Genomic DNA, 12,588 nt, shown 5'->3' on the forward strand with positions numbered 1-12,588 from the left:
ACTGAATATTCAAGACACCTCAGCCATATTGCCATTTACTTTTCGGCCATCACTCATCCCTTGACCTCACCTATTTTTTCAGGGAGTAATAGGCCAGTCATTCCTGGGCTGAAGTTATGAATACCCATTCGGGTACGAAAACTCTTTATAAATGAAGATACTCTCATATTGATCAGGAGAGGAATATTGTTACAGAGAAGGGATAGTAGTTCAGTAACAGTACTGTCTCTACACCGTAATTTATTTGCTGAAGAGGTTCATAGTATTATTTCACAAAGTTCTGCATTTTGTACCATTTCTGTTTTACTGTTATTGACTGGTCATTCTATAAAATCATTATTGTTGTGTTGCTAGGTTTCAGGAATAAATTTAGTCAATTGGATTTTGGGGTAGTTTTGATTGCTTTAGGGTATTTAACGTTTTGTAAAGGAATGCTGCCTGCAATTTTCCATTTGTTAATGGAATGCTGTCATCTTGTTGCTGCTTGATTGAAGGAGCTTCATATATTAATATTGGGTTAGATTGCTGGGTGGTAGGTATTCATTTTTTATGACGCTGTTAAAAAATACTGGTCCTGATACCGAATGTTAATGCACACCTAGTGTATGTTGAAGAGATGGCAGTAATTCATCCCAGCTATCACACTGTTTTCTCCAGTGAAACTTAAGAACTTTCAGTTTGTATTGTTGCTGAGATCCAGTTCATTGAGTCTGAGTAACAGTCTGGTGTGTGAAATAAATCTAACCATTTCACTCCAAAATGTTTTCCTTAACACTATTTGTGAAGTTTGGTAAGGATTTCTGTGCTGTGGTCGAGATTAAATTAATGTTGTGGGAAGTGTCCTGTTTCCTGTTAGGTGGTTAAGCAACTGTAGGTGGCCACATTTTTGTAGTATTTTGGATAGAGGAGATAGATGGTCATAGACCAGTAGTTTTCTAGTTCAAGAAATGTCTTGCCTTTATGTAATGGAATAATGTCAAATTGTTTACAGAGTTTGGGGAATATAGTTTCTCAAAGAGAGTGATGTGTAAGTACAGATATTGAGTATGCAGTGGTTTGTGCAGCAATATCAGGTATTCTGCAGATAAGTTCAGATACTTTTTTATATAAAGTCCACAACTGTGTTCAGAGGAATTTTGTTAAGAGTGAGAGAAAGCATTAGTAAGACTGCATGTGTCAGGGTATGTCAATGTTTGGTTTGTTGAGTTTATTCAGGTAGTTGAGTGTTGTATAGACTGTCTACTGACTCCTCTAATGCATTGCTGTTTGCACTGTACATATGATTCTTTGTTAATGCCTTGTATAACCAGGTGGCTTTTTTTCTGTGCCTGTCAGAATGTAGCACTTGAACCAGAAGTAGAGCTACTCTTTACATTTCATGTCAATGTTAGACTTCTACTGCTGGACTTTGTGTTATACCAGCAGGCCCATGTATTTAGCTGAGTATTTTAGGATGGAAATTCTATAAATATGCCACTTTTTGAAACAAATTTTTCTGTATCTGTACCCATTTCTGAAAACCAGACTTCAGTGATGTGCACAACTTATTGTAAATGCCATTGCCAACCTTTTGGTAAAAAGGTCCAGCTCAAATCCCCCCCCATATAGTCCAAAAGAAATATTGCACACCACAATCCCCCCAACCATTACTAGGGAACAGGTCATCAGTGCACTTTCGATGGCAAAAAACATTGCATCGATGGGCCCTGATATCCCAGGGTGCTTAATAAATAGCATGAAATATGACCCGTCTGCCCCACTTGATTCACTTTTCATCAAGAGCCTATATTCAGTTTTCATGCTCAAGGAATGGAAGATGGCTACAGTCATTTCCCTGCACAAAGGAGGTCCAACCACTCATCCAGGTAACTACAGGCCCAGATAACTACATGCCCATAAGTCTGACCAGCCTCATATGTAAGGCCATGGAAAGAATCATTATGGGCATGATAAATGAGGACATAGGTAACCTGCAAATGCTGGACCCATCACAGTTTGGCTTTGTTAAAGGAAGGTCATACCTGTTTAAATCTGGTGTACTTATTTGAGAGGGTCACCAAAACATTGGATGAAGGCAAGACTGTGCACACAGCTTACCTTAACCTGGCCAAAGCATTTGATACAATAGCCCACTCAGGCATTATAGACAAGCTCACTAATTTAGGTATAAACCCTTTTATCATCTGCTGGATAGCCACTGATTCACTGATAGGACCCAGGAGGTCAAAATAAGTGTGGCCACCTCCACCAATAGGCAAGTCAGTAGTGTAGTTTTCCAAGGCTTGCTACTTGGCCTGCTCCTTTTTGGCATCTGTTTCTCTGAAATAGAAGCAAATGCTGAAGGTTTATGGCTTACTAAGTTTGCAGATGATTGCAAGCTGGGGGTTATCACTCACTCATCTGCAGACATTAGCATTTTTCAACAAGGCCTAGCTCTAAGTAACAAATGGTGCCAAAGCCATGGTCTTAAATTCAAGGCTAAGAAATGCATCATTGTATCCTTTGGAAAGTCAACCATCCCAGCTAATTATCATGTTGATAATATGCCCCTAAGAGTCAACTCAGTGGTTGGGGATCTGGGTACACATGCAAGCAATAACCTTAACTTTGATTACCATGTGGCCACAGTGGTGAAGAAATCCTTTTTATGTTGTGCAACTTATTAGTAAGGGCTTGGCATCTAGGTATAAAGAGGTCATTATCCCACTGTACTCCACCCTTATCAGGCCAATCATAAAGTACAGTGCTCCCTTCAGCATGCACCTAACCAGGCATGTGGATCAACTAGAGTGACCTCTGAGGTTCCTTATAAAAAAATATAAGGCGTAACAAACCTACCTTATGCAGAACACCTTAAATGCCTTTTCCCTCTTTTCAATCTCCTGTAAATTGCTGAGGGGTGATCTATGCCTGGCTTACAATGCATCCACAAACCTCACACTTATGAATTTCCTCCATATTCGTAAGTCAAACAGTACCAGAAATACAAGGTGTGGGGTTTGTCTGTGACTTAAATCGAACATGCTGGAGAGAGAGGTGTGTCCCAGAGACTGCTCCTCCTATGGAACAGGCTTCCCATCCTTGTGAAGATGAGATTATTACCCAATTTAAGCACAGCCTAGACCAGTGGTTGGGGAACAGGAGATTTACATTGGGCCTGGCACCCATGTCCCTTATGAGCAGAGGTAGCTTATAAATGCCTGTCCCTCAATTTCCTGATTTGGATACAGGACATCATTATACTTTCGGGAAGGCATCGCTAGGTCTAGAAAAACCCCTGGGTCATTAGCCTAGTAACAATTTATGAATGAATCCATGAATCAAATCTTGTATTAATTAATCTGTGACTTTGTTGACCTTAGCATACTTTTTGTGCTCAGAGTTTCTTAGCCAAACCCTGCATTGAGTACTAGTGATTCACACTAGCTTTTAAAATAAGTGATTTACAAGAATTAATGCTTTCTTTCCTTAGAAGCTGTTTTTCATGGCAACAACTGATGCTTGCTTCAGTATCTTCAGTGTTGGGTTTTGATAGCAGTACATAACAGATGTTTGGCTAATGCACTAAAGTTTGCTACATGGATTAGCAACATTGCAGGTGATTTCATTAAATGTTTGAGTCGCCTTTATCTGAAAAGCCTCACTTCTAATAAATAATGTTCTGATGATAATAATGTAGCTTGTCTTGTAATCCCGACTTATTAGCAGAGTAATTTGGTGATACCTGATGATTTTAGTAAAGTTCCCTATTGAAGTGTCACTTCTTGAAATGTTGAGTGCCGACAAACCAAAATAAAAAAAGGACTGAAAACACACAAGAAGAGCAAATCTTGAAAATCGCTCTTCTCCTTAAAACATCTTTTTCTAAGAGGAGGCAAGCCTCCCACACCCTCTGAAGTTATATATAACAACTCCATGATTACCATACCTTTGAGGAAAGGGAATATTCTGAGAAATGGCATCTTAAACTTAGTGTGTGTAAGTCCAATCTTTTGACTGTTCAGTCTCCATGTTTTGGAACTCACTTTAGCGGGTCCTGGTATTTCAGATGCTACCTTTAGGTAATGCATCATGTCAAAGTACTTCTGTGAAGCATGTTGTACTTGAGGGTGAGGCTGTTGTCATTATAGACTTGTCCTGTTATTAGGTCACTTTATATAATCCTAATGGGTCATCATAGTTCACAAGAAAATATATATACATCAGAAAGGATATGTGCATCCCCAGTGGTACTTTGCTTGGCTTAGCACTATAAAAAGATTGTATAAGAGTTGTGTGCATTAGTCTAGGATTGTTTCATGGTGAGCAGACATCTTGGCTGCTGCCCATTTTTGCTTTTTCCATTCCGTTTATTTAATATTGAAAGGATAGTGGATAAGGATCAGTTGTATATATGTATAAACTTTCTTAGGATATCACACATGGAGAGTAGCAACCTCATGAGTTTTATTTTTGAAATCTATTGCTCTGGTATCATGGAAAGTATAATCCAGGCTTGCATTGTGTAGTTACTTGTACATAATTGCCACATTACAAGAAAATATAATCATGTTTGCAGCACAATTTAAGACCGATAATTTTCTGCTGCTTTGCTATAGCCAGTCCAACTGGATGTTTTTCCCCTGTTTAATTTAACTTACTATTACCGTCACTCTCGGTTAGTAATTTTGGAATGACTGTATTCCATTTTCTGGAGCAGTAAAAAGGACAGTATTTAAAAATGAGTAAACGAAAAAGTCATTAGCAAAATTAATGTGGCTTGTCAAAACTATAAATGGATTTGCAGACCAAAATTCTCAGCACCTTTGGAAAATAGGTATACAGTTGTATATTCTTGCAGTTGATAACATAACGATTATTTATTTGTTCGTTTTCCCCACGTAACTTCTTTCTCCTGGCAGAGACATCTTCCCATGTAGTGGTGTCCGAAATCCACCATTACCTTGAAGCTAGTTATAAACAGACTTCATTTTCATGAGTACCTACTGCTGCAAGTAAGAAAGGAAGTGCAAGATGTATTCCAAGCCACAACTTATGCTTTGTTTTCTTTTTATGGCATCTTGACTGCCCAGTTCTGCCTGTGACTGCTCAGTCAGGACCTCTTACATCAATCAGCTCCATACTTTATTAGCAGTAGGGCAAAATGTGTATCAGAATTAGCAATACTGCATACCGCTTAACCACTTAGCACAAGAATTCTGAACAAAGGCATCAAAATCGGGACCATTTTTAAATATCGCTTTTGTAAACTTATAAAGTTGATATAGGTGTTACATTAGTATGCATTTTCTGAAGGATATAAAGTCTGAGTCTCACAAATCTTATTATTTACTTACCTCACTCAATGATTTACTAGAAAAAACACAAATATTATGGCAAACCAAAAATATAAGACAGAAGTAGTGGATGTTCTGCACAATTCTGGGGACAGTTGAGAGTTATGCTGAAAAGCTATGCTGTTAAGACTATGTTTAATATTGAAGGGGACTACATTCAGCAAGGTGGTATGCATCTGTGTACAATTCCAAAAATTCTGGTTGTATCCCAACAGGTAAGACTTGGACCCACAGCCTGTACTTGGTGAGTGGACTGTTTTTTTATATACATAAAATATTTATGGCAGTCAGTAAACCTTAATAGCAGAGGATTCCAGTTCAATGTAAGTCAACAAAAGCAGACATGGTCTTTATTTGTAATTTGTACTGTTGTCTTTCACTGGTGTGTTTTGCAACAAATGCGTAACTTTTAATATTGGCATATCTGACTGAAACAACTTTTTTTTTTTTTTAATCAGGACGCTGAGGAGTACTCAGATCTTCCTGTTCGACACAATGAAGACCAGCTGAACAGTGAACTAGCACAGCATCTTCCAGTCAGTGTGAACCCACATTCGTTTGATAGTTCTCACACTAAGGCACACCTCCTTCTGCAGGCCCACTTTAGCAGGGCTCCATTACCCTGTCCGGATTATGCTACTGACACAAAGACAGTACTGGACCAAGCCATACGAGTATGCCAGGTATGTTAACTGCTTGTGCAAGCTTTGCTCTTGCTACAGGTAGTTATTTTATTTGCCCCATTATTGAAGTGCATCTTTTTACCTTACAGATTTTGTTGTATTAATAGATGTTAAGTTGTCAATCTCGCCTTCATTCTTGCTTGATGGGTTCGGAGCCGATCCTCGGCTCCGACTCGGCACTTGCTAAGCTCGAGAGTCACTTTTACCAGCTCGAGGCAGCCCCATATCCCATGATGCAAGGCGGTAAGTACCCAGATCTCGTTTGCCGCTTCACTGATGAGGTCCTCCTTTTACCAGCTCCTGGTAAGTGATTTTTACATTACTATTTTTTGCCCCTTTTCTTCTAAAACTTTAAAATTTATAGTTTTAACACAGTTATAGTCCCTTTCTGACTAGAAATTCCTTGTCTCCTTAAAACTTTTAGTCAGACTTCTCCCATCCCACCCCCCCCCCCTTGTTAGGGTGTGTGTGTGTGTGTGTGTGTGTTATTGATAGTTTTTTTGGGATATATATAATTTAATTTCTTGGACTGGTGTGTGTGTGTGTATTATTCACCATGTCTAAGGAAAGGGTCTCAGGCTTTAAGAAGTGTGACTCGTGCTGTCAGAAGATGTCTCTGACAGACGGTCACACTTCTTGCCTTTACTGCCTGGGGCCTCTTCACCTGCAGGACTCCTGTGCTATATGTCACTCTTTTAGCCAGAGAGTCCTGCAGGAAAGAAGAAATAAATTGATTTTGAGGGGCCTTCTTAAGCCGGAGGGCTCTCCGGCTAAGTCGGCTCCATCTAAGACTTCAAAGTCTTCCAAGGCCCAGGCTTCTGTGTCCAAGCCTGAGGCCTCGGCTCCGACTCATTCAGAGTAGAGATCGGCTCCGGCTGGACCCGATTCTGGTTTACTGAAACCTTCGGCACCGATGGCTATCGGTGCCGATTCTTGTTCGACCACTTCGGTGTCGGCTCCGATCGGTTCCGACCACCATGTGGCTCAGGCATCGGTGTCGGCTCCGATCGGCTCCGACACCCTTACTTTTATGGCTGTATCGGCTCCGGCTGGAGCCGATGCATCGAAGCTACCTGTCGGTGCCGACAAGTTGTCGGCTCCGACAGTTACTGTGGTTTCATCGGCTCCGATGGTTCCTTCGAGGAAGAGGTCTAGGTCCCCTTCCTTGGAGCCGATACTCGGCTCGGCCGCTCTCCTCTCGGAACGGAGCCATCGGAGCCGATCTTCAAGGTCATCCAGGCTTTCTGACCATGATTTAGAGAGAGTGGTCAGTAGATTACTAAAATCACAGGCACTGGCCCAAATGCTACATAGTCCGTCTCAGCAGACGACTATTAGTCCACACCCCATTGCAGTTCCTCCTTCGACTCTACCCCAGAGTTTGGAGTTGGAGTCTTCGGGAATAGTTTATGCTACGGCTGAGGGACAGATACCCCTTCTGCTCCTTCAGCCTCTACTCTTATCTCCTCTTGAGACCTTCCTTAGAGGGATTCGGTGGCCGGGCTTCCCTGGTCTCCTCCGAGGGGGTGAGTGGCATCGGACCCTTGTCCGACCCCGCTCTTCCCCTTGGAGCCTCGGCATTGGTGAGCTCGGCTCCGACATCTGCCTCGGAGCCTTCCTTTTCGGTGGGTCCTGGCGTTCCTAGCTCTTCGGAGCGGGTTCTCTCGGACCTCCCTGGGAGGGGAGTCTTCGAGGTGATGAAGAGTGTGCTGGCCACTGGACTCAGCCAGCAGTCTGTTCCCTTAGCTCCTCCCTCTATAGTGCCTGTTGACATCTCTGCCACTTCTCTTGCTCCCGGACCCAGAGATCCTCCGCCTCAGGTTTCCCCACTGGGAATATCCCCCTCTTCCGAGGATTCTCCTGATTTGTCGGGAGATCCTCCGCAGAAGAGGACCTGTAAGAGGAAACACGTAGACTCCCCCGAGTCTATCACTTCAGATACTGACTTGGATGAGTCAGAGGGATCCCCAAGATCCCCCTCTGAGGATGTCTCCTTCTCAGACATCCTAGAACTCCTTAGACAGAGGGGAAACTGGCCCACAAATAATCCCTCTGAGGATGAGTCAGTATACCTGGAGGCGTTTGGATCTCGGCCCTCCACCTCCTGGGTGTCTCCGCCTTTCGACCCCCTTATGCAGGTTATTGCTCGAAAGGCATGGACTGCTCCTGACTCTGTAGAGCCAGTCCCTAGGAGGCCTTCTAAATTTATTACTGCCCCGTCAGACAAGCAATTCCTCACAAAAGGTGTCCCCGCTGATGCCATGGTGGTGGCGGCTGCCACTAAGAAGGAACTTGCAGATCCTTCCGTACCTGTCCATCCTCCTAATAAGGACTCTAGGACCATGGATAGATATGGTAAGCAGATGTTTTCTTCAGCGACCTTTGCTATGCGTTCGCTGAACTACCTATGTCACTTCACCAGATTCCAGAGGGATATCCTTAAGGAGCTAGGTGAAGTAGTACAGGATCCTACAGCTGCAGGGGCTCAAGAAAAAATTGCTTCGCAGCTAGGAACCCTTAACTCCATTGCAAACTCCTCCATGCGGCTGATATCATATGCTGCTGATGGAGCGAGTAGGGCCGCAGGTACAGGTGTGGCTCTTAGACGCCAAGCCTGGATGCGGCTATGTAACTTTGCAGATCCCTTTAAGGCGTCCTTCACAAACTCTCCCTTTGATGGGTCAGCTTTGTTTGGCCCTCAAGTGAAGGAAATGTTGACCAGGTGCGAGCAGGACGGCAAAACTCTTTCTGCCGTAGGAGTCCGTTTTTCCACTCCTTCTAGACCTTACCCCAAAGGACAGAAGGGTGGCAAAATGTGGTTCCATAAATCCCAAGGAGTCACGCCGATTCACGTGGTCAGTTTACCCCTAGAGGCAGAGGGGGTAACAACAACAGACGCCGCTCTAGAGGCAGAGGGGGTCCACAAAACCAGGGAAACAGAGAGTCTCTCTCTGACAAGCCCTGTCAGCATCCCTGAGATGTTGCCCGGCTGTCCCTCCTTGGAGGCAGTCGGGGGAAGACTATCGCTGTACCCAGAAGCCTGGCGTTCCCTCACTCAAGACAGATGGGTACAGTCGATCATATCCGAGGGTTACAGAATTCCTTTCGAGGAAAGTCCTTTCTATCCCTCAAATTCCCTTCCAGATGTACCACCCGGTCTAAGGGAAATTGCAGAGTTAGAAGTCTTAAAACTACTGCAAAAAAGAGCCATTCAGCCAGTTACAACAGATCATTCAGAGCCCGGAATCTACTCAAGGTTCTTTTGGTCCCCAAAAGACGGGAGACTGGAGACCAATATTGGATCTCAGCAGACTCAACAAGTCTGTGAGGAAGACAAGATTCGAATGGTCACTCTTCAGTCAATACTGCCCTTCTTAGAGAAGGACAACTGGATGTGCTCAATAGATCTTCAGGATGCGTACTATCACATAAATTTCACAGACGCTCCAGGAGATTTCTCCGCTTTCGGCTGGGGTCCAGTCATTTCCAGTTCAGAGCCCTGCCCTTTGGTCTCACTACAGCCCCCAGAGTGTTCACCAAATGCATGGCAGTGGTCACGGCTCACCTGAGACGTCAAGGGTTCCAGGTGTTTCCGTATCTCGACGACTGGCTCCTTTCAGCCACCACCAGGCATCAGCTTGTTCAAGCCAGGGATTACACAATAAATCTTTGTTCTCATTTGGGCATCTCAATCAACTTCGAAAAGTCATCCTTGTTGCACTGCCAATCTATTACTTTCATAGGCGCAAACTTAAACACTGTTCGGATGTCAGCTACCCTTACAGATCAAAGAGTTTCAGACATTCAAAGTCATGTCAGGATCATTCTAGCCAACAAGAAAGTACAGGCCAGAATGGTTCTAAAGGTATTAGGCCTCATGGCTGCGGCCATTACTCTTCTTCCCCTGGCTCGCTTCTACATGCCTTCTTCAGTGGATGTTGTTCACTCAGTGGTCTTACCAACAACTTCCAATGCGTCACCAAATACTGGTGACACAGATTTGCAAGAATCATCTTGCTTGGTGGATCACTTCTCCCCAGATTCACCAAGGCAGACACTTTGTACCCCCATCCCCGGTAGCCACTGTCACCACGGATGCCTCCCTGATCGGGTGGGGGGGTCATTATCAGGGCAGGATGGTTCATGGGACGTGGCAACTGTTCGAATACCACCTGCACATAAATGTCCTAGAGATGAGAGCAGTGCTTTTAACGTTGCAAGCCCTCAACGACTTTCTTCCCGTAGGGACAATTGCAGTCCACACAGACAACATGTCTGTAGTTTGGTATATCAACAAACAGGGCGGAACCAAGTCCTACCCCTTGTGTCGAGAAGCACTCAGACTTTGGCAATGGGCGATCTCCTCTCATCGGTTTCTGGTAGCAACGCATATCCCTGGGAAAACCAACATTTTAGCGGACAGATTGAGCAGAGCTATTCTCATGCCTCACGAGTGGTCTCTCAAGCAATCTATAGTGGAAGAGATTTTTCTGGAATGGGGTCGCCCATGTTGCGATCTTTTTGCTACTCCCCAAAACAGCAAATGCCCAGACTTCTTCTCTCTCTTCCCTCTGCCAGGCCATCCCCCCAGAGACGCTCTGACCCAGGATTGGCCCCAGGGACTTCTTTATGCCTTTCCTCCGATCCCTCAAGTTATCCAGAAAGCAACCATTTTGAGAGCCAAAATGATTCTCATTGCTCCTTTTTGGCCTCGGCAAATTTGGTTTCCGTTCCTCCATCGTCATCTTTTGGTGCAGCCGTGGCATCTGGACCCAGTGCCAGATCTTCTGATTCACCAATCTGGTCAGCTGCACCGGTCTATCCCTTCTCTCAACCTCACAGCATGGTTGCTCCACTTCCTTCCTTAGCCTGGCTTCCTTTCATCTCTAAACCTGTTAGAGACATTCTAGTAGCTTCCTTAAAATCCTCTACCAGAAGGATTTATACAAGCAAATGGAAGCGTTTCTCTTATTGGGCTAAAGCCAAGAATATTGATCCCTTCACTGCTCCAGTTCAGGCAGTTTTGGATTTCTTAGCGGAGGTTTTTCATGCAGGCTCCTCTTCTTCTACAGTTAGAGTCCAATTGGCTGCTATCTCGAACTTTCATGTCGGGTTCGCAGATCACAATATTAGGTCCCACAGGCTTTGTAGAGCCTTCTTGAAAGGAATTTTCCTCCTGAAGCCTCCAGTCAGGAGTCCTCCTCCTCAATGGGATCTAAATTTAGTGCTGACATCCTTGATTCTTCCCCCCTTCGAGCCAGCTGTTTCTTGCTCCCTGAAATTTCTTTCATGGAAAACCTTATTCCTGGTAGCTATTACATCGGCCAGGAGGGTGTCTGAACTTCATGCTCTTTCTGTTCGCCCCCCCCCCCCTATTTGGTCTTTCACAAAGACAGAGTGTCATTGAGAACTAATCCGACCTTGTGCCATAAGGCCGCCCCAAAGACTAATTTGAATCAATCCATTGATGGTCCTGTATTTTTTCCAAATTATTCTAATAGATCGAACAAAAACTACATTATCTTGATGTCCATCGACAACTCAGATATTATTTGGACAGAACTAAACAATTTAGGAAATCCGATCAACTCTTTGTTTCCTATGCTGATAACAAGAAAGGCCTTCCTGTCTCAAAAGTGACCTTATCTAGATGGCTTTCTTCTGTCATCTCTGAAATTTATCGGCTCAGGGGAAAACAGCTGTGCTCAAAACCTAAAGCACATTCAACCAGAAGCTTAGCTACTTCTACAGCTTTTCAAGCTAGACTTCCTTTAGACACTATTTGTGCAGCGGCCACTTGGGCCACTCCTCATACTTTTGTTTCCCATTACAAATTGGACTTGGCCTCCAGGGACAGAGCCAGTTTTGGCTCTACAGTCCTCAAGAGTCTGTTCCATTGAGTCACCCAGGATAGAGGTGCTAGGGACGCGGTCCCATCAAGCAAGAATGAAGGCGAGATTGACAACTTAACATTGAGAAGTTATGTACCTACCATAACGTTCCATGTTAGTTGTCTTCTCTCGCCTTCTTTCTTGCGACCCTCCCTCCTTCCCCCAGGCCTGGACAGACCTTTCTCTACAAGGAGTTATGATGCTGAAGACCATACAGAGCTGGTCCTTCTTCCATCCTGCATGTTTTTCTTTCTTCCTTCTTCCTTTGGGAAGTGTTTATGCTAGGTGCTATTGTCCTTTGTTATCAAACGAGATCTGGGTACTTACCGCCTTGCACCATGGGATATGGGGCTGCCTCGAGCTGGTAAAAGTGACTCTCGAGCTTAGCAAGTGCCGGGTCGGAGCCGAGGATCGGCTCCGAACCCATCAAGCAAGAAAGAAGGTGAGAGAAGACAACTAACATGGAACATTATGGTAGGTACATAACTTCTCATTAACTCACAATTGACTACTGATTCTGATGTAGAATTTGAATAAGAGACATAAAATCTTCATAATAAAGAAATACTCATTTGTATTTTACACTGCTGTAAAACAAGATCTACTGTACAGGTTTTTAAAAATGCATGTCTTAACCATCCCCCCCCCACACACACACACATATTTAAGTGTAAGTGT

At 43.9% G+C, this 12,588-nt stretch overlaps 1 protein-coding gene across 1 annotated transcript in view; it reads left to right on the forward strand.

The window, feature by feature from the left end:
• The window catches only part of ASCC3 (activating signal cointegrator 1 complex subunit 3), a 4,485,173-nt gene that overhangs the window by 4,146,896 nt on the left and 325,689 nt on the right, over positions 1-12,588 (forward strand). Inside the window, exon 35 of the mRNA XM_044069284.1 lies at positions 5,795-6,019. Within this exon, the coding sequence (XP_043925219.1) occupies positions 5,795-6,019 (225 nt within the window). The remainder of the gene's footprint in view (positions 1-5,794; positions 6,020-12,588) is intronic.

The sequence above is a fragment of the Protopterus annectens genome, chromosome 1.part0 (assembly GCF_019279795.1).
Source record: "Protopterus annectens isolate FY-2018-M chromosome 1.part0, PAN1.0, whole genome shotgun sequence".
Classification (NCBI taxonomy): Eukaryota; Metazoa; Chordata; order Ceratodontiformes; family Protopteridae; genus Protopterus; species Protopterus annectens.